This window comes from Sciurus vulgaris, assembly GCF_902686455.1.
Source record: "Sciurus vulgaris genome assembly, chromosome: 8".
NCBI lineage: Eukaryota > Metazoa > Chordata > Mammalia > Rodentia > Sciuridae > Sciurus > Sciurus vulgaris.
The window spans coordinates 23,813,079-23,835,309 of NC_136468.1; the positions used below are offsets into that span (position 1 = coordinate 23,813,079).

General features: G+C 33.5%; 1 protein-coding gene across 1 annotated transcript in view; it reads left to right on the forward strand.

The window, feature by feature from the left end:
- Positions 1-22,231, forward strand: part of COPG2 (COPI coat complex subunit gamma 2) — a 107,739-nt gene that overhangs the window by 37,812 nt on the left and 47,696 nt on the right. Inside the window, exons 10-19 of the mRNA XM_079150194.1 lie at positions 7,360-7,493; positions 8,141-8,208; positions 9,264-9,452; positions 15,129-15,224; positions 15,771-16,014; positions 18,302-18,377; positions 19,195-19,298; positions 19,863-19,988; positions 21,331-21,393; positions 21,840-21,979. Of these exons, the coding sequence (XP_079006320.1) occupies positions 7,360-7,493; positions 8,141-8,208; positions 9,264-9,452; positions 15,129-15,224; positions 15,771-16,014; positions 18,302-18,377; positions 19,195-19,298; positions 19,863-19,988; positions 21,331-21,393; positions 21,840-21,979 (1,240 nt within the window). The remainder of the gene's footprint in view (positions 1-7,359; positions 7,494-8,140; positions 8,209-9,263; positions 9,453-15,128; positions 15,225-15,770; positions 16,015-18,301; positions 18,378-19,194; positions 19,299-19,862; positions 19,989-21,330; positions 21,394-21,839; positions 21,980-22,231) is intronic.

Genomic DNA, 22,231 nt, shown 5'->3' on the forward strand with positions numbered 1-22,231 from the left:
TACGCAAATGGTATGCCTTTACGCCATGTACAGAGAAGCAACATGTATCCCATTTGTTTACAATAAAATAAAAAAAAAATTGGACAAAGATTATTAACAGGTACCTTCAGATAAGGAAACACATTTGCAATAAACATATTTAAAAAGCATCACCTTACTATAATTAGAGAAATGCAAGTTAAAACAATAGTCTGTTTTTTTACCCATCAAATTGGCAAAATTTTAAATATTTTGTAGAATATTGAGTAGATTGTGGGTATTCTAATACCACCTTGCTGAGAGCATAAATTGGTACAAATACTTTTTTTGGTGATTTGGCTGTGTCTGTTAAAAAGTACATACATTGCCTGTGATTCACTGGTTTTTCTTTAAGAATCCACTACAGAGGAACAATTGTACATGTTCAGAAGGAGACAAATAGAAAGTCACTTCTGGTATTATTTAGAATGTCAAAATATTAAGAGATTCTTTAACATCTATCCAATAAAATATTGAATAAAAAGCCTAGTTATAGAATGTTAATAAACATTTAATGAGAAATCGATTACATATGTAATTGAACTTATAAGCATATATATATGGTTCTGTATTTTTAAAATGTTGCTTTATGGAAAAAACATGATAAAGTAAATGTGTAGCTGAACACCATTTCTGTAAAGGAAAAAAGACCCTGAATATCATTTCTCCCTGTGTATGTGTGGGTATAAATTTTACTTTTAAAGATCTTGGAAGATAAATTATAAACTCGGATTCTAGTGGTTATCGTTAGGAACCAGGCATATAGGGACAGCCACTGGGGATGATTGTGAAGGAGTACTGTCTCCAGTTTTAAAAGGTAAATTTAAACTTAAAAATTCAAAGATAAATACTACTTGCTAATTAAACTTTTAATTTAAAAACAGGTATTATATGTTCTTTTTCACAGAATGGTAGCAAAATGATTTTTATAGTGACAATAACCAACTGGATATTGGAAAGCACATTCGGCCTATTGGGAGTAAGGGCCCTCTGATAGTTTCTTTTTTCTTTCTTTCTTTTTCTTTTTTTTGATATTAGGAATTGACCCAGTTCAATTAACCACTGAACCACATCCCCAGCCCTTTTTGGATTTTATTTTGAGGCAGGGTCTTGCTAATTGCTTAGGGTCTCCCTAAATTGCAGAGGCTGGTCTTGAACTTTCAATCCTCCTGTCTTAGCCTCCCAAGCCACTGGGATTACAGGCCTGGCATCTATACCACATGCCTGGCTTCTGATTGTTTCTTAAGTAATATTTTTAAATGTAGTAGACTTTGTAACAGGATAATTTTAAAATGTTGGAATTACATTTAATTTATAAATTGCTATTAAAATGCAACCACTGAGCTGCCTTTTGTTTTTATAAATTTGCTTATCTAGACATGTCTAGATAGAACAGATAAATAAAATGTAGATATTGGAATCATACATATGCAATTTTCACGTTAAGTTCTTCACATGAACTTCTTTATTTAGCATGTTGTTTTTGAGGTTTACTGTTGTAGCCTGCATCATTACTGTATTCCTTTTTATGACTAAATAATATTTTGTGGTATGGGTAGACCATTTTTTGTTTATTTGTTCATCAATTGATGGACATTTGGATTGTTTCCTTTTCTATTAAGTATAACATTGCTATGAAGAATTACATACAAATCTTTGAGTGGACATATATTTTTTGATTCTCTTGGAAGATTCCTATAAATGGAATAATTGGTTTATATGCTGTGTTTAACTTTTCTTTTTTGGTGTGTTTAACTTTTAAGAAAAAGTAACCCTGGCATTTTACATTGTGTGTGAGAACTTTAGTTTTCCACATCTTCACCAACAGGTGATATTGTCTGATGTTTTGTGCTTGCGTTGTTATTGTTTTAGCCATTTAAGTGGGTGTGTAATGAATGGTCTTTCTCTTTCTCTCTTTTTGATGGTACTAGAGATTGAATAGCCCAGTAGTGCTCTACTACTGAGCTATGTCCCTATCCCATTTTTATATTTGGACCCTATCTCCAGACAAGTTTGCACTGAGTTATCAAAGCTGGCCTTGAACATGCAGTCCTCCTGCCTCAGCCTCCCCAGTCCTTGGAATTACAGGCATGTGCCAACTTGTCCTGCTCTTGTAGTGGTGTCTCTTTCTGGTTACTATTTTGATTTCCCTAATGGCTTGTAATTATTTTTTCATCAGGTGCTTATTAGCTGGTCTTTTTGTTTGTTTTTGAGTGAAAAATCATTCACATCTTTTACCCATTTTTTAATGTTTGAATTAAAAGACTTCCTTAAATATTCTGGATACAAATCTTTTGTCAACTAGATGATAATCTGAATAACTTGGATAACAAAGCCTGACAGAAATTGCATAAGAAAACCACAGACTAATCTCTTGCTTTATTTTGACAAAAAAATTCCTTCACAAAATACAGCAGATATTTTCTCATAGTCTGTTGCATGTCTTTCATTTCCTTGTGACTTCTTGTTAAAGTATAAATGTTTTAAATTTTGATGAAGTTCATTTTATCAGCTTTTCCTTTGAAGAATTGTGCTTTTGATGTTGTATCCAAGAACTCTGCCCAAGTCAAGGTTGCAAAGATTTCCCAAGCATTATTCTCAAGTCAAATAGTTTCATTTTTGCATTTGGGACTGTAGTCCATTTTGAGTTAATTTTTGTGTATGATGATTTAATAGTCTTAAGTTCATTTTTAAAAGATATGGATATCCATTTTTTTCCAGCACCACTTGGTGAAAACCTTTTGAATTATCTAGGCACCTTTTTTGAAAATTAGCAGACCATGAATGTATTAAAACTCCCAGTTATGTTCAGTTGATCTAAATATCTATTCTCGTGCCAGTACTATACTATGATGGTTACTGAAGCTTTATAGTAAGTTTCAAAGTTAGGAAATAAAAGTTTTTCAAAATCGTTTTGAATACTCTAGGTCCTTCGCATATTCACGTAAATTTTAGGAGTAGTTTTGAATTTCTACAAGAAAAAGTCTACTTGCATTTTGATAAGAATTACACTGAAAACAAACAAACAAACCAGTAGCTGTATTTTAAATAAATTAATGTGAGAGTGGCCATCTTGGTAATAAAGAAGTTTTCAGTCCATGACTAGTCCTTCGTTTAGATTTCTCAGAAGGATTTTGCATTGCACAGCATAAAAGTCTTATGTTTTTTAAAATTAATTTTAAATATTTTATTCTTATGCTATTGTGAATGGAACTATTTTATTAGTTTCATTTTGAAATTTTTTGTTGCCAATATGTAGAAATACAGTTGATTTTTACTTGTTGATTTTGTATACTGCAATTTTGCTATGTTCCTTTATTAGTTCCAGGTATGCATGATATGTTTATGTGTATTCCTGGGGATTTTCTGTGTATAGGACCATGCCATCTGTGAAAAAAGACAGTTTTACTTATTTTCCAAATTGGATGCCTTTAATTTCTTTTTGTGCTGCACCGCACTGGCTCAGGCCTTTAACTAAGTAGAAGTGATGAGTAGGAAGTGCTAAGTAGAAGTAATGAAAGCAGACACTCTTGTCTTGAATCCCTGATCTTAGAAATGCATTAAGCATGATGTTAAGTGTGGATTTTCTGAAAATATCCTTATTCAGTTGAGGATATGCCTTTAATTCTAGTTTATGGGGATTTTTTTTTTTTTTTAAATAATGAATGGGTGTTAGATTTTTTTAGTTCTTGTTTCTGTATATATTAAGATGATTATAGTTTTCATCCTTTATATTACTGTACCGTATTACATTAATTGTTTTTCTAATGTTAAACCAACTTTGTATTCCTGTGATTAATAAAACAACTGTGATGTATAATTTTTATGTTTATTACTGGATTCCATTTACTGATATTTTGTTAAAAACATTTTTGTCTATGTTAAAAGGAATATTGTTTGTAGTTTTTTTTTGTGAATTTTTGTCATACTGATATCATATAGTTAGTTGAGTTGTGAGTGTTCCCTTTTTATTTCTTTTGTGAAGAATTGGTATTATTATTTAAATATTTGATAGAACTAACCAGTGAAGCCATCTAGATCTGTTTTTCTTTGAGGGGTGGGTTTTGTGTGTGTGTTTGCGTATGTGTGTTGTACTGGGGATTAAATCTAGGTGCATTCTACCACCCAGGTACACTTCCAACCCTCCCTTTTTTCTTTCCTTTTTTTTTTTAAAGTGTAAGTTTCCTGGGCTGGTCTTGAACTTGTAATTCTCCTGCCTCAGCCTCCCAAGTCACTGGAGTTAGAGGGATATGCCATCATGCCTGACTAAGGGGTGATTTTTGCTGGGGTAGTACCACGGATTGAACCCAAGGTTGCTTACATCACCAGCCCTTTTTTTTTTTTTCTTTTTCTTTTTCTTTTTTTTTCTTTTTTTTTTTCCACTTTTTATATTGAGTCAGGGTCTTACTAATTTGCTTAGGGCATTACTAAGTTGTTGAAGCTGACTTTGAACTTGTGATCTTCCTGCCTCAGACTCCCTGAGATTACAGATGTGTGCCACCATACCCAGCAAAGGAATGATTTTTTAAAAAATAATTGACTCAGTATAAGTTATTTAGGCTATTTCTTCTTGAGTCAGTTTTAGTAGTTAGGTGTTTCTAGGAATTTGTCTCTTTCATCTAGGTTACCTAATTTTTTGACATACAATTCATAAAATTTTCTCATGATTTTTAAAAATTTCTTTTGGATCAGTAGTGATAGTCTTCTTTCATTCTTGATTTTGGTAATTTGTGTCTTTTTGTCTTTTTTTTCTTGGTTAGTCTAGATGAAGCTTTGTCAGTTTTGTTGATTTTTTCAGATAACCAAATTTGTGTTTCTTTGATTTTTGTATGATTTCTGTCCTTACGTGTTGAGTCTTGTTTTATGACCTGGCATCTAATCTATCCTTAGCAAGGGTCCATATGCACTTGAAAAGGAGATGTGTTTTATAGTCATTGGATTGATTGTGGATTTTTTGTTTATTGGGGTTTTATTTTTGTTTTGTTTTGTACCAAGGATTGAACCCAGGGACCCTTAACCACTGAGCCACATCTCCAGCTCTTTTTAAAAATACGTTATTTAGAGACAGGATCTCACTGAATTGCTTAGGACCTCGATAAGTTGCTGAGGCTAGCTTTGAATTCCTGATCCTCCTGCCTCAACCTCCCGAACCACTGGGATTACAGGCATGCCCCACCTTGCCCAGCAGATTGGTTGTTTTATGTGATCAGGTTGAGTTGGTTGTGTTCTTCAGATCATTTGTATCCTCGATAAAATTTCTGTCTAGTTTTTCTGTCAGTTACTCGGTAGCTATAGACAATTCCAGCTATTATTATTAAATGATTATCTTCTTATTGTCAGGTTTATTTCATGTATTTTTTTGAGGTTCTGTTGTATGTTTATCCTTGTTATACCCTTCCTCATACAATGACCTCTTTATCATTGTAAAATGTCTCTTTTTGTCTCAATATTTTTGTTAAATTCTGTTTTGTCTGAAATTAATATAGCTATTCCTGATCTCGCATGGTTATTGTTTGCATGCCATATCTTTTTTGCATTTCTTACTTTCATTCTACTTGGAACTTTAAATGTAAAATGTATACATCTAACACAGAAGGAGCTTACTTTTTTAAATTGTCTGATGGTCTCTATCTTTTGGATGTTTTAGACCATTCATGGTAATATAATTATGGATATCATTAGATTTATCCTTGCCATTTTGCTCTTTGTTCTCTGTAAATCTCTTGTCCTTTTTATTGTTGTTCCTTGCATCCTCTTTAATTGCTTTATAAGTGTATCATTTCATTTTAATTCCTGTCAATATTCTAACTTTTTCGTTTTGATATTTTTTTAAAATAATTTTTTGTTTTTAATGTGGTGCTGAGGATCGAACCCAGTACTCCACAATTGCTAGGCATGCACTCTACCACTGAGTCACAAACCCAACCCAGTTTTAATTATTGTTGTAGGGATAATAATAAGTATTTTAATTTATCACAGTTTACCTCAGATTGATGTTAGTTTAAATCTAGTAAAATATGGAATCTTTGTTCCAATATAGTTCTATTCCTTTTTCCTTCTTATTTGCTGTTATCACTAATGATGCTTATGTATGTTATAAATTCACTAATAGCATGTTGTAATTATTACTTTATACAATTTTATGGCCTTTAAAGTAGTTGAGAAATGAGAAAACATCTGTAGAGTATATTATATCAGTCACATTTCTAATGTGTCAGTCAGAAATCAGTCTTTTAGTCTAAAGTATTCTTCTTATATTTTTTGTAAAGCAGTGAATTATCTCAGTCTTTGAATCAGCTTTGGGAGGTTTTCAGTCATCATTTCTTTGAATATTCTTTTGCCTCTTTGTCTCTCACTTTCTTGGATTCCTGTAATGCAGAGTTGGTACCCTTGTTCATGATACACAGGTTTTCAAATCTGTCAGTTTCCTTCCCATGTTCCCTGCCACACTGGTTTATCTCAGTTTATCAAGCTTGCTGGTTCTTTCATCTGCCAGTGCTATTGAACCTCCCTAGTAAATGTTTTCATTCCAGTCACTGTACTTTCTAAATCTAAAATTTTTAATTTGTTTCTTTAAAGAAATCATTTGTATCTTTTTGATGATGGTCTTTCTGTAGAGAGGTATCATTATTATACTTCCCTTTAATTCTTTTGACATGGTTTCCTTTAGTTTCTTGAACATATTTGAACTGACTGACTTAAAGCTTTGCCTGGCAAGTCCAACTTCTGGGCTTCCTCAGGAGTAATTTCTGTTCATGGCTTTTTTCCCCAACGTATGGACCATATTTCACTGTTATTTTGTATGGCTCATAATTTTTTTTTTTATCAAAAACTGAGCTGTGTGGTTTTCATCTTTTATAGTATTAATGTGGCATATAACATGAATTGATTTTCTGTTGTTAGATCAACTTTGTTAGGCTTCTGGTTTTCATAGCTTCTGTGGTTCAGAGGCTACTTGTTTCCAGGGCTACAATGAAACCGGGAAGGTGGGAATGAAAATCCGGAGTAGGGTAAGTTCAAACACACTCATCATTCTAAACCAAGATTCAGCTGTTTTTTTTTGTTGTTGTTGTTGTTTTGTTTTGTTTTTTAAATTAATGCTCAAAGGATTATTCCAAGTGTTTGGTTGCTAGAGTTTTGAAAATGTTGGTTTTGATAAATTTTTTGTCATTGTTTTTTGGAGAAGTGAATTTTCAGAGGTCCTTCATCCACCACTCCAGAAGTGTAGATTCAGTCTATTTGTGCTTTTACCATTATGTTTATTGTCTATTTGATATCCAAATAATGACACATATATATATGTGTGTATATATATATATATATATATATATTTATTGGCAGCCATGAAAGTCCACTCTTTGATTTTATTGAGAGCTGCTTGCGAAATAAACATGAAATGGTTATTTATGAAGCTGCTTCTGCTATCATCCATCTTCCTAACTGTACTGCAAGAGAGTTGGCACCTGCTGTCTCAGGTTAGTTATGTATTTGATAACTGACTTTTTATGTTCTTAAAATCTTAAGTTTGATATTCTGCAGAATAGGTGTTAAGAATGATTTTTGAACCTTAACTATATATAGCCTTTGCATTTTGATAGCTTATGTGTAACTTATTTGAGTTGTTCTTTATTACTTTTTTGAAGTTTGTTTCTCCATATAAAACTTTTGAAAGAATTTTACTTAGAAGACAAATAACCTTAATATCTTCAAGTTTTCCTTAATGTTTAGAAAGCCCATTTACTCCCATAACTACCTGCGTGTGTGCGTGAGAGTGTGTGTGTGTGTGTGTGTGTGTGTGTATGCGTGTGTGTATTGCTGTGAATTGAATCCAGGTCCTTGAGTATGTGAAGCAGGTGCTTTGTTCCTGAGCTACATCCCAGGCCATAATTTTCCATATTTCTGTCATTTTAAATTCAAATATTAATGAGTACTCTAATTCTTAGAAGTGGACTGTATTTTCTAGTAAAGTTTAATAGCTTTTTCTATTTTTGATATGATAAATATTTCTCATGCTGTGATTTCATTTTCTTATTCATTTTTAATGATTCATTATGCATTATATTTTCATCTAAATGATATATAATGAAATGAACAATATAGGGATTTTGTTTGTTTGTTTTAGTTCTTCAACTTTTCTGTAGCTCACCTAAGCCAGCCTTGAGATATGCAGCTGTAAGGACCTTGAACAAGGTAGGTTTCCATTTGCTAACTGTGGACTTACATCAGTGTTTGATTGAGAAACATTGAATGTGAACATTTTGCTTTCTCTTCAAGATTAGTATATATAATTTATGGTCTTCACTTCTATAACACCTCATTTGTATTTGTGGTCTTAGGTATGACCATTTATAGTATTATTCAGCAGAAGATTATAACTCATTTTTTCACTTTTATGCACTTTATGTTCAAGAACTACACTGTTGTTTACGGTAGCTGTTTACCACAAGTGGCTATTTAAAATTAAATTATTGTACCATAAGGCACACAAATATTTCTGCACGAAACTTATTATGATCCTTGTTAAGTGGGACAAATGCATATTTAGTTTTTCATTAGTTTGGGTCATGTTTTGCTGTTAAATGAATTTTAATGACAGTGCTTTGCAGAGTGTTTTCACATTTTCACAGTTATGAATCGGGGACTCTGTACCAGTATGAGATAGACAGGTGGAACAACGTCACCAAAAGCAAAGGAAATGGGAGAATGACAGGCATATTTTAGTGACCATTGGAAATGTAGTTTACCTAGAATTTACTTGTTTAATTACAGAATTGTTTTCTAAGTGATAACGTATTAACTTTCTTTGTTGAGCAGTGTTTACCATGGTGGATACTATTCTCATAACTCTAACATCTAGTAAAGTAGATATTCATAGACACATGTACTATAAAGAAATAAAGGCCATCTATAATAAAAGACTGTGACAATTGTTATAGGGCAGTAAGAACCTAACAAAAAAGAGTACTGTACTATGCTGTGACAATTAATCATTTAACAAGTGATATACTATACTCATTAGTTTAAAATTATCTTTGAATTTTTTTTTTTTTTTTTTTTTTTGGTGCTGAAGATTGAACCCAGGGCCTTGCACACACTAAGCAAACATGCTACCACTGAGCTACCAGAACAATTACTTTAATCCTTATTGTTCCCTTTGGACTACCACTTATCTTCATTAAAATTTAAGTTTTGGCCTTTATCAATGGCAATATTGCTTACTAATTTTTTTCTTGCCCTTCCACAAGGTGGCAATGAAGCACCCCTCTGCTGTTACTGCCTGCAATCTGGATTTAGAAAACTTGATCACAGACTCAAACAGAAGCATAGCTACCCTAGCCATTACTACATTGCTCAAAACAGGAAGTGAGAGCAGTGTGGACAGGCTCATGAAGCAGATATCTTCTTTTGTGTCTGAAATTTCAGATGAGTTCAAGGTAAGAGTTCAGACATGATCATGTTTTCTCCCAGTCTGTGACACATCTGTTTCTTTTCTTAACAGAGTCTATTGAGGAGTAGAAGTTTTAATTTTTATGAAGTCCAATTTATCAATTTTTTTCTTTCACAGTTAATAAGCAAGCAATCTAAATAACCTTTATCAACCTCCAAGTCCAAGTCAGAAAGATATTCTCTCCTGTTTTATTCTAAATGTTATATGGTTTTAGCTTTTATATTTTGGTCTATAACCGAACTTGAATTAATTTTTGTGTGATAATTTCAGTGTTTCTCTCTACTGATATCCAGTTATCCCAGCATAATTTGTCTGAAATACTTCCTCATTGGAGTACTTTGGCATCTTTATTTGAAAAGCAAATAACCATATAACCAGTAAAATAATTGTTTACTGGTAGTACATAAAAAGCTTTTTTATTTTTCCTAATTAATTCCATATCCCATGACCTTGCTAAGTTCCCTTATTAGTTATAATTATTATTATATACCTTTCTTGGGACCATGAACATAATCATCTCATCTCTGAATAAAGTTTCACTTTATTTCCAATCAAAATGTCTTTTTTTTTCTTGCCTTATTAAAATAGCTAGTATTTCCAATACAGTGTTGAATAGAACTAGTGAGAGTATATTAGAGATAATTAGAAAAATAAATTTCAGTTAAAAGAATCAAAGTAGATTTTGTTTTATTCTTAATACTCAGCCACTTAGTATAATTGACCCTGTTACTCTCTATACTAAGTATGCATCTAAAATTTTAAACAAACAAGCTTAGCCTATATTCTAGTGGGCATTTTGAATCTTTGGGGAACCTTAGGAGGTAATGAAGGTCATTTTTGCAGTAGTTTGTAAAATAAACTGAAATTATGAAGGAAGTAAGTTTGATAAGGATGTTTTAGAACAGGAATTAACCAACTTTTCTTTAAATGACCATAAAATAAATATTTTAGGTTTTTTTTGCTCCTCCATTATCTGTTGCATATTTTTCCTTTTTTGTTTTTATTTCTTTACAACTCTTAAAAATCTAAAAATCATCTTAGCTGTAAAAAATGGGATGCAGAAAAAATAGGGCTGTAGTTTATTAACTTCAGTTTTAGAAAATTAAAATGCTTGTACCCCAAAAAGTACACCAAAATATTGTTGGTGAAGGTTTGGAACAATGGAAATCTCTGTATATCCCTGTGTACAACTACTTTTGAAAATAATCCAACAATACCTAATAAAACTGAAAATGCTTTCTTAAGATTTTTTTTAAGATGCTTTCTTAAAAAAAGAAAGAACTCATAATTCCACTTTGGAACCATGAGACCATTTCAATCACAAACATTAAATTTTGCAAATATCATGTTGAGCAAGTTGCAGAAGATTATATGAATATAAAACACCAAGCAAAACTTAACTGTGTTGTTTGGGGATACATTTGGAAACTGAAGTAAAGTGAGGAAATGGGTAAGGTAGTGAGGAGAGTATCTCTGTAAAGAAATCAGTGAGGTGTGATCAGGAGGAGTGAGGGGGCATATGTGAATTTCAGATAGTAGAAATCTTCTTTTTAAAAAACTATATGGTGCCAGGTATGGTGGTGTATAACTGTAATCCCAGCGACTTGGGAGGCTGAGCAGGAGGATCACAAGTCAAAGCCAGCCTCAGCAAGTTAGCGAGCGAGGCTCTAAGCAACTTGGTGAGACCCTGTCACAAAATAAAAAATAAAATAAATGACTGGGGCTCAGGGGTTAAGCGCCGCAGTACCCAAAAACCAAAAACCAAAAGCACAACTCTATGGCAACGTAGGCATTTGTTTTATAATGGTTTGTTAATATATATTTATAATATGTAGTATGAAATATGTCATAAGAAAAAGTTTTCAAAAACCCATTTCAAATTGCTAAGCCATACTCCTCTACAATTGGCAATATCTCTTTCTGTGTCACTAATTTGCCTAGTTTTTTAACCCTGTAAAATAAATTTTATCAAGTTATGAAAAGTTAAGTATTCTTGTTTTCTGTGACTGTGTGGAGTTATATAATATAAAGGAATTAGTAACTCAGCCAAGACCAAAACCTGAATTTTCTAATTTCAAATGCATTCCCTACTGGCAGCCTACCATTCTGCTTCTTTTGCTGCTACCCTACATTTCAGTGTTTATGTCCTTTTCTGTAGAGGGTCTATTTTAAGACTTTGGCCTTTTGATTTTCTGTTTGTTTGCTTTTAATTATCTGCTTTTTCTGACATCTTTGAGTTCAGGTATTGACTGTGTTACTTAAGATAAAAATGTTATTAAAACAATATGAAAGTTTATCAGTTGGACATTCAGATGAGAAAAAAGTAGATCCGAATCCTAACCTCATACCACACACACAAATTAGTTCCAGGTAGATAACAGATCTAAGTATACAAAGCATGAACAGTAAATGTTTTAGAAGAAAACTTAGAACATCGTCCTGATTCTGGAGTGATAAAGATATTTAAAAATAAGACAAGAAGGAAATTTTATAACCTAGACTTGGTTAAAGAATTTCTGTTTTCCCCCATCAGGGCATACCTAGAATGTAGGCTTTGAAGCATCTGTTTTTAAAACCTTTATTTCCCCTGCTGGGGAGAATCACACTAGCAAAGAAAAAAAGAAAAGAAAAAACAACTGCTTTTCCTTCCCCCCCCCCCAAAAAAAAAGAAAAAAAATGAAGAAAAAATTTCCATTTACCAAAACATACCATAAACAATGTGAAAAAGTATCCAGGGAGTAAGAAATATTTGTAATAACATATATAGCTGAACTTTAAAAGGCTCAATTTGAGAATGTATAAGGAACTCTAAGAAACCAAAAAGAAAAAGACATCAATAAAAAAAATTTAAAACGGTACAACCAGTCATGGTGGTGCACACCTGTAATCCCAGCTACTTGGGAGTCTCGAGGCAAGGGTATTGCAAAATTAAGTCCAGCCTGGGAAGCTTATTGAAACCCTATCTCAAAATCAAATTAAAAAGGGCTGTAGATGTAGCCTATTGGTAAAGTGTCTCTGGGGCCCTGGATTCAATCTCTAGTACTGGGTGGTTTGGGGGTGGGTGAGAAACAAAAAGTCAGAAAATAACAAATGTTGATGAAGATGAGAAAAACCAAAACTTTCATACACTGAGTGGGAATGTAAGTTATTATAGACATTTTGGAAACGTGGTAGTATTTATAAAAGCTGAATGAATGCTTATCCCACATGACTGAGCAATTCACTCCTAAGTATAATCTCAAGAGAATTGCATACTGAAAATCCATTTTAAATGTTAGGCCAAGGATTTAGGAGTTTTAGAGAAAGTCTCTTTTAAAATACAGAAGTTTTATAGGCTGTAATAATATCTGTTAGTACCTTCATCATGTTTCCTTATTTTCCTTGCTATTCTTGCATATTTACTTTCCTTATGAACTTTAATATTAACTTTTCTAACTTCATAAAAAAATCTCATTGGCATTTTTATTGGGATCACATTAAATGTGCAGGTTAACTTTAGGGGAAAAGAGACATCTTGATGATATTGACATATCCTGATCAATAACATTAGATGTCTTTTAATTTGTTCACATTCTACTTTTGTGCCTTTCAATAATTTTCATATTGGATTTGAATGTCTTCTAAACATTTATTCCTAAATATTTTATCCTTTTCATTGCTGTTATAATTTTTAAATTTTTTATTAACGTGTGATAACTGTACATAGTTATGGGGTACACTATCAAATTTCAACACATGCATACAGTGTGTCCTGATAAAATCAAGATAGTTGGCATTTCCATCTCCTTATCTTTATTTTTGGAGCCTTTGAACTCCTCTCTTCTAGTTCTTCATAAAATATATAGTAGGTTATTGTAAACTGTATTCACGTACTCTGCTTGGGAATATTAGGACTTATTCCTTCTGTATAACTTTTGGTACCCATTATTTAGCTTCCCTCTATCACCCTTCCCTTTTTAATCCATTGTATCTTCTAACTCTTCTAACTGGTTTTTATTTTTGTAGATAAATATTAATGTTTTCTATGTTATATTATGTCCTGCTCCCTTGCTGAATTACTTTTTTGACTTAGTTTTATCATTGATTCTCTAAGATACTCAGGTGTTCTATCATGTCATCTGAAAATAGTTTTGTCTATTCCAGTTTCTATTCTTCTAGTTGTTTTCTCTTATTAATTGCATTGATTATTATCTCCAGAGTAATAGTACATAATAATAGAGGTAGCAATATCCTACATTGTTTCTGACTGTACTGGGAATTCCCCCTGGGATTCTCTATTAAGAAATATGCTGGAATTAGGAGTCAGTTACATATATTTATGTTATGGAAGTATTTATCCGTTCTTATTTTTTCAAGATCTTTTATTAGAGATGAGTGTCAGATTTTATCGAAGGCTTTAAGGCATTTTGAATATAAACATAATTTTTATCCTTAGATTCATTAATAAGATAATTCATATTAATCAGTCTTCCAGTGGTGAACCTTTTTTGTATTCTTAGTATAAATCCCATTTCATCATGGTTGTATTTCCTTAATGTATTCTCTTAGTCTCTTGGTTAATATATTCCTTAGAATTTTTACATTAATATTCACCAATTATTTCAGTCTATAATTTTTTTCTTTCTGTGCATTTACACCATATTTATTAGGATTAAGTATCTTTGCTTCATAAAAAGATAATGGACATTTTCTGTTCTCTGAAACACAGTGTGTTATACAGCAATTATGTGCTAACTGGTTGTTGGGAGACAATAATCAATTCCTCATAAGTCTCTTTTCATTTCTGCACACCTTGTAAGTTATGTGCCAACTGCACTCATGTTTTCTTTGTGTAATATAAGGTATGTTATCCAGCCTTCTAAAGAGGAGGGAAGGATTCCTTATAGTGCGAGAAAAAAACAGTGCTCCCTTTGGAGCAAAAAGCAGCATATTTACTATCTAGTCTAGTAATGTTTTCCTTCAGTACAAAGTATAAGCATGCTTACTGCCTATTGTAAAATCATCAAATTCTGTGGCTCAGGATTCTTATGCTATAACACAACCCATTGTGGACCCAGGTATTATCTGATTCTCTTTGCATTTGCCTCCTTATAGGATTTGTGGCTGAAGGAGCCAGCTCTAAAATGCTGATAGTCTTGCTACTACCGTTGTTATAACATACCATTTTTCATCTCTGATGTAGGAGTCTTTGCTACCAGCACCCATGAAATTATGAGGGTTAGCTCCAAGAAGGGTAAAATTTCACACCCTGTACAGTTCTTGATGCTGGTCTTTTAAAGTTGTGATAACATTTCCCTGGAAACCTTTGTGAAGTAGTTCCTGGGCTTTCTGTATTTCCTCTATAATCAGTCTATTCAAGCTTTTTATCTTTACTGAATTTTTTTATCTTTAAGAATTTTATGTGTTTGGGGCAGAAATATGGGATCTCTTGAACTAACTTCATTTTCCCATTACATTTTATTTCCTTTTGGGGTCTCTCTGCTCTCTTGAAAACCCATAATTGTCCTTTTAGGTAACTATAGCACCTTCTTAGCTTGCAGTAAATCACAGAGAAAGTATGCCCAGTTAAATTTGTGAAAGTGCATGTCTTTTCCGTGTGTGTGTTTTTTCACAGGTGATAGTCGTACATTCTAAGGTGAATATTGTGTTTGTTTTTCTGCAGGTGGTAGTTGTACAGGCAATTAGTGCTCTCTGTCAGAAGTACCCTAGGAAGCACAGCGTCATGATGACTTTCCTCTCCAACATGCTCCGAGATGATGTAGGTAGACTGCTTTTTTAACCAAAGAAGTTTACTCTCTGAAATTCTCATGATTGCCATTAAATATCAGTATTTTATGCAAATTTCTTTATCATCTTAAAATACCTCTCAAGTAGTATGCTTGATTCTGATTGCTACCTTATGACTTTTAAACATGCTATTGTTTACATTCCCACTTGGAGGAAAAAACACCTATTGTTTTTCTTTTTTTTAAATTAAAGGGAGGGCCAGGCACAGTGGCACACCCCTGTAATCCCATCCACTTAGGCCTGAGGAAGGAGGATTGCAAGTTTGAGGCCAGCATGGGCAACTTAGTGAGATCTTGTCTCAAAATAAAATAAAGGGCTGGGGATGTAACTCAGTGGTAAAGTGTCCCGAATTCAAACCTCGGAACTGCACCCACCCAAAATAAAAAAAATTTTAAAAAAGAAAGGGAAGAGGGAGGAAATTGAAATTTGAATATTATAAGAATAAGTCTTGGAATATAGGCATTTCTTCAAAAAATATCTTTAGAACAAATGACAGTTTTATCTTCTCTTTTGCCAGGGAGGCTTTGAATACAAGCGGGCCATTGTGGATTGCATAATCAGCATTGTAGAAGAGAACCCTGAGAGTAAAGAAGCAGGTCTAGCCCACCTTTGTGAATTCATTGAGGACTGTGAACATACTGTTCTGGCTACTAAGATTTTACACTTGTTGGGCAAAGAGGGCCCCAGAACACCTGTCCCCTCCAAGTACATCCGCTTCATTTTTAATAGGGTCGTCCTAGAGAATGAAGCTGTCAGAGCCGGTGAGTTATTGGAACACTGATGATTATGTAACTGCTGGTCTTTTGAAATACTGAACTCAGGGTGGTAATGAAATTGGAAAATGAAACTGCAAGACTTATTTGATGATGGGATCTTGGAGCATACATTGGGCCTGTATACGTACCTCTAGTTTCCATCCAGATTTTTGCCTTAGATTGGCTTTCAGTATGATAGGAATACTATTGTGGTTTCTCCACTTTTTTTTTTCAGAATTATAGCAATAAATATGAATGTATGTAGAATTTATGTGTAAATATGTCTTTTTTTTTACGTAACTCTTTCTAATCCTTTCTTCTTCTTAGCATGTGAATGGGTTCGAATCTCTCATTAAAAAATGTAAGCCCTCCTATAATCCTTTGTCTCTCATTTAACTACCGAAGACACTTTTTTCTTCCCTCAGAGATAACTTGAAGTAGCCATTACTAGCTGCTTCCATGAACTAATCTTCCATTTTCTCTTTAACGGTTTGTAATTTAGCCTTTTTCCTTAAAAATCCTTTGAAGCTGTTTTTTATTTAATTACTTAAAAACTGGTTGCAAAATCGTGAGATGCTTTAAAGTTCTTATTTTTGTTCACCTCTCAGTCAGTTTGATGTGACTAAATTCTTCATGAAGTCTTCTCCTCCCTTGGTTTCCATAATAGCCTTCATTTTTCTTACATTCCTCAGTCTTATTTATACAACTTCTCTTCCTAGGCCCATTCCTTAAAACATTACTTATCCTTAGGGTTTTGTCTTTTCAACATACACATTCTTCCTGGTGATCATTTTTGGAGTTCTGTTGATGTGCTATGATTTTCAAGTCAGGTCTCTTTCCTGAACTTGCGTGTCCAGCCTTCCTAACACACTTCAAATTCAACTTGAAATTCAGAGTAACCCAGATTGAAATTCCCACCTTTATTACACATTCACCGCGAAGATAGAAACTTGTTCTATTATTTTGCGGCCCCCATCTGTTCTTTAGCAGAGACCTACCAGTTCTGTCTCCTTACCTTTTCTTCATTCTCTTACTTGTTGCCATGGATGCTCGTTTAAGCTCTTACCATATTTCAGATGCCTAACTGGATCAGACTGCTGCAAGTCTCACACATATCTGGTCTATTTTCCACACTTTGCTAAAAGAATGGTCTTTAACATACAAAAATTTATTCTTTCTGTAATGTCCTTGCAATAACAACTTTGAGGCTGAACCATATCCAGTTTTAATCTTTGCTTTCTCATTTGTCTCTTTTGCACTCCAATATAAGACCTATGGTCGGTTTTGCTCTCTTGGGTCCTGGAGTAATACACCATGCTTTCTGGTCTGAGCAGAGAGTGTTTGGACTTATTCTCTTTGCCTCAAACGCCTTTCCCTCTAGCTAAAACACTACTGATTCTTCAAAATTTAGCTGAAGTAATAAGGGTAAACTCCTTATCTTTCTTTTCCACCATCACTTCTGATTTAAATACCCTTCTCTGTACTCACTCACCCAGCATTCTAGATATAGTTCTACCAGGGCCTTATTATGGTATGTTGTAAGTATCACTTTACTTACCTGTTTTTCTTGCTGCACTATAATGTAACTCCTTAAGGTCAGAGATCTTGCCTTTTATCTTTCTATCCCCAGTACCTACTACAGTTCTTGACAGAAGTTAGGTAAGCTATGAATCTTTGTTGAAATGAAAGGAATTTTAGAAGCTTTTACTAGTGGATTTTAATTATACAGAATAATGGTTTTCATCGTGGCATATTCGTACATGCATATAATATTTTGTCATATCCAGCTCCCATTACCATTCCTTCCCTCCCTTCCACCCTTCCCCATCCCCTTCCTTTTTTCTAATAGTCAATGAAAGGAATTTTAATATAGAGTTTCTTTTTATACTTGGGCCTTGTTTGAGATTAGAACTTAATCACACCAATGAGATACAGGAGGTTGTAGTGAAGACAATTTATCTAGAAAATGTACATGATTATCCTCAATTCCTTGAGGATTTGCTCTTTAGAGCTCTCTAGGGCCTGTAAAATTCTGTTTATACTTTAATGTATCAAAGAAATAAGATCAAGGAGCACTCATTAAAACAAGAGACTTCACCAAATACGAACTGCTTATCTAATTCTTTTTTAAGGATTGATTAACTCTGAGAAGCCATTTTTTTTTGGGGGGGGGGGGTGCTGGGGATTGAACCCAGGGCCTTGTACTTGCAAGGCAAGCACTCTACCGACTGCGCTATCTCCCCAGCCCCGAGAAGTCGTTATTTACGTTGCTTTATTTTATGCTTTATAATAGCTGCTGTGAGTGCTTTGGCAAAATTTGGGGCTCAGAATGAGAGTCTTCTCCCAAGCATCCTTGTACTCTTACAAAGGTAAGTTAAAGAATGCCTTTTTTAAAAAATAAGAATTACATGTGGCTATAAAGTGATATACTTGTACCATGTTATATGCATCTTAGGACTTAAGAGAAGAACTCATATAGTCAATCAGGGACAAATGGCATTTTTTTTTCTCTTTCTAGTTATTATATATATATGCTAGATACAAATAAAATTAGAGTTTGGATTCTGAGAAAGTGAACATAAATGACCTCAGTTTGTATAGTAGGCACTAACTTTAAGAAGATCTTAGGTGATTCATGTGTTGAAAATATTAGGTTTTTGTTGCCTCCATAATGCCATATTTGATAAGGAAAAGACTTGCTTTAGTAAATGTTCTGTGATTGCATTTTATAATCAAAGCAGATAAATCACAAGGCAAAGGCTGACTGGTTTAAACAAAACAAATTGCTATTTGAACAATAACAATGACTGGATTCTGAATGCTATTTATCTTTTTAGTATGCTGGGAAAGTGTAATATTTCTATTTCTTAATCATACAGAAGTGTTAGTCTCTATCAGGGCCATATAGTTGTATGTGCAAGAATAGACTCCAAACTGCTATCTGACATTATTGTGTTCTTTGTAGTTCTTTCAGTGTCTACCTATGTAGTACTTCTGATTTACCATGATGATATTTCTTTAGTAATTCAGATCAATCCCCAAGATTTATGCAGACATTAGGAGCCAAGTTGATAAATATTGAATTCTTTTATAATGATAGTATCAGATGACCTGAATTGTGTCCTTTTGGTATGGTGGTAAATCTTTGGAGTACTGAAACATGCCTATTTTGTGTCCTCTGGTTAGGTGTATGATGGATACTGATGATGAGGTACGAGACAGAGCTACTTTCTATCTGAATGTACTACAGCAGAGGCAGATGGCACTAAATGCTACATATATCTTCAATGGTCAGTAAGAGTCAAGAAATATACAGATATACTTTTGTTCCCCAAATGGTTTCTAGAAGCATATTTTGTGATCTCTGTGTTAGCTGACTCCACTAGGCAAATGGTTGGGTTTTGTCTTTGAATGCACTTCGATTTCTAGGGAAACCTGTCTGTACAAGGATATTTTCTAATTTGGGAATGGGAATTCCTGCAGAATAATCTGTGAGAATATATTTATTAAAGCATGTAAGGGCCCAAAGAATATTGTTTATTCTTGGTTTTTATTGATCTCCCTCTTGAATGGCTCGGCTCTTTTTCCCTTTCCTTATGCTCTCACTGCTTCCATATGGCTAAGATGGTTTCTTTTCTGAGAGGTACTTAACAGTTTGTTGAAAATTTTATGCTGTGTTTCCTTTAAAGAAATAAGGCAGTTCATAAGTTGATAAGGAAGTTTACATAGTAGCCTCTATTTTTATTTAGGTTTTAAAGTCTGTGGTTTTATTTTTCTCTTCCTTTAGAAAGCTTAGATAAACATTACCAGTCATTGGTGAGGGTTATAATGCTGAGATTTCTCTGCATTTACAGGTCTGACAGTCTCTGTTCCTGGGATGGAAAAGGCCTTACACCAGTATACATTGGAGCCTTCAGAAAAACCTTTTGACTTGAAATCAATTCCTCTTGCTATGGCTCCTGTCTTTGAACAAAAAGCAGGTAATGGCCAACAGCTAACTCTGTTAGTTTTTCTGTATATAAGTAGCTTTTGCTAAACTAGTAAATGTTAACATATTTTCTAAACTAGAAAAAAAAAACCCTAGAAAATATTAGCATATTTTCTCCAATACTTGTTTGTCAATCCTTCTAAATCTTTTAGATCTAATATGGATGGTGTTTTTTATTAGGAGTTTTTTTTCTTAAGTCTACTGCTTTTTGTGTAAGAGCAAGAATATTAAACGTGTCCCAAAATGAAAGTTTTTTCCTTTTTTTAATGCAAAGTGTTAAACAGTATTTGAAATTAGTTGTCAGAGCATTAATAGTAATATATATTTCAGAGCAGTAATAGTAATAATACTGTCACCACCTATTTTTATTTTCTGAATTTTGTGATCTGTTAGTTAATTTTGCTATTGGTGGTTTATCTTGAAAGAATGTAGGACAAGTTCATAAAAATAATTTCTAAAGAAGGTAGGTGCCATGGTACATGCCTTTAATTGCAGCTGTTTGAGAGGATGAGGCAGGAGGATTGCATATTCAAGGCCAACCTGGATAACTTAGATCCTGTCTCAAAATAAAATAAATGACTTGGGATGTAGCTTAGTGATAGAATGCTTGCCTGATGTGTGCAAGGCTCTAACTCAGTCCCTAGTACCCCCCCACAATATGTGTGTATACACACACACACACACACACAAGCTTTAAAACTCAAAAAAAAGAAAAAAGAAGAAAGTATTTAGTGGTTTGAACACATAAGAACTGGGAATGAAAGATCTTATGCTTAATTTCCTTTTTCGTTGACTATTATACAAGTGCTATTTCCTGTTTTGATTGTAAGAATTTTTTTATAAATTGGTTCACCTTTTTAAGTAATTTTTTGTGCATCCTTGTCTATTTAAGGCAAATACTGTATTTTTAGGACTTACTTTATTACTTTATAAAATTCTGTTCACCAAATGCATTGTGAGCTAGGTGAGGTGGCACACACCTGTAATCCCAGCAGCTCCGGAGTCTGAGACAGTAGAATGGAGAATTCAAAGCCAGCCTCAGCAAAAGCGAGGCACTAAGCAACTCAATGAGACCCTGTCTCTAAATAAAATACAAAATAGGGCTGGGGATGTGGCAAGTGGTCAAGTGCCACTGAGCTAAATCTCTGGTACTCCCCCTAAAAAAATGCATTGTGAGTACCCCCTTTCCCAAAACTGACAGAGAACCTATTGGTATGATTTAGCAGTAGCTCATTATATATCTACCAAAAGTTTCTGTCTTTATCTCTTTCTGTCTGTATTGTGAGCTAATAGTGGAAGGAAGCTCACTTGATGGCTCTTATCTTTCTTTGTAGAAATCACACTTGTGACTCCTAAGCCAGAGAAGTTGGCTCCTTCCAGGCAAGACATTTTCCAAGGTATGATGATTTCACAGGTAGAAGTAATAATCTTTAATCCTTATGCATTGTAAATAAAATAAAGTCTATTGCTTTTATTTAGTTTGATTAATTCTCAGTTTAGGATGTCTTTGTATGGCTGAAGATCATATGTTATAGTTACTGTGCTATGTACAGTCTAATGGAATTTTCCAATTTTCAGTTGCTAACTACTACCTGGCAACAGGGAACTGAGATTCTAAGAAGTCAGGAATTTAGTTTCTTTTTTTGCTTTTAGTAATTCAGTAAACTTGCTAACTTAAAAACTTCTTTCACTTGGGGGCATATTAATTGAGTGTTCAACTGTTAGTAAGGCTATAGTATCTAAAATATTTTTCCAATTTGTGGAAGTTAAATTATTTTAGTAAAGCCTGTCCCTGTCTTCTTCATATCTTAACTTTTTTCCTACTTTTCTCTTTTCTTGATAGAACAACTGGCTGCCATTCCTGAGTTTATGAATTTAGGACCCTTGTTCAAGTCTTCTGAGCCTGTTCAACTTACAGAAGCAGAGACAGAATATTTTGTTCGATGTATCAAGCACATATTTACCAATCATATTGTGTTCCAGGTGAGATAAGTACCCTTGTATAGGAAATTAGTATAAACCATTGTGCTTGGAGATAAACATTAGTTTCCCTTTTTTTATGATTCTAGCTCCTTTTATTTTTTGACATTGTAAATCATGCATTTTATTTCTGTTCTTTTAAAATGTTATATTTATATATTTGGAGTTTGTTTTTTGTTTATTTGTTTTTTTTTTTTTTTTTTTGCAGTTCTAGGGATTGATCCCAGTGACACTCTACCACTGACCTAAATCCCT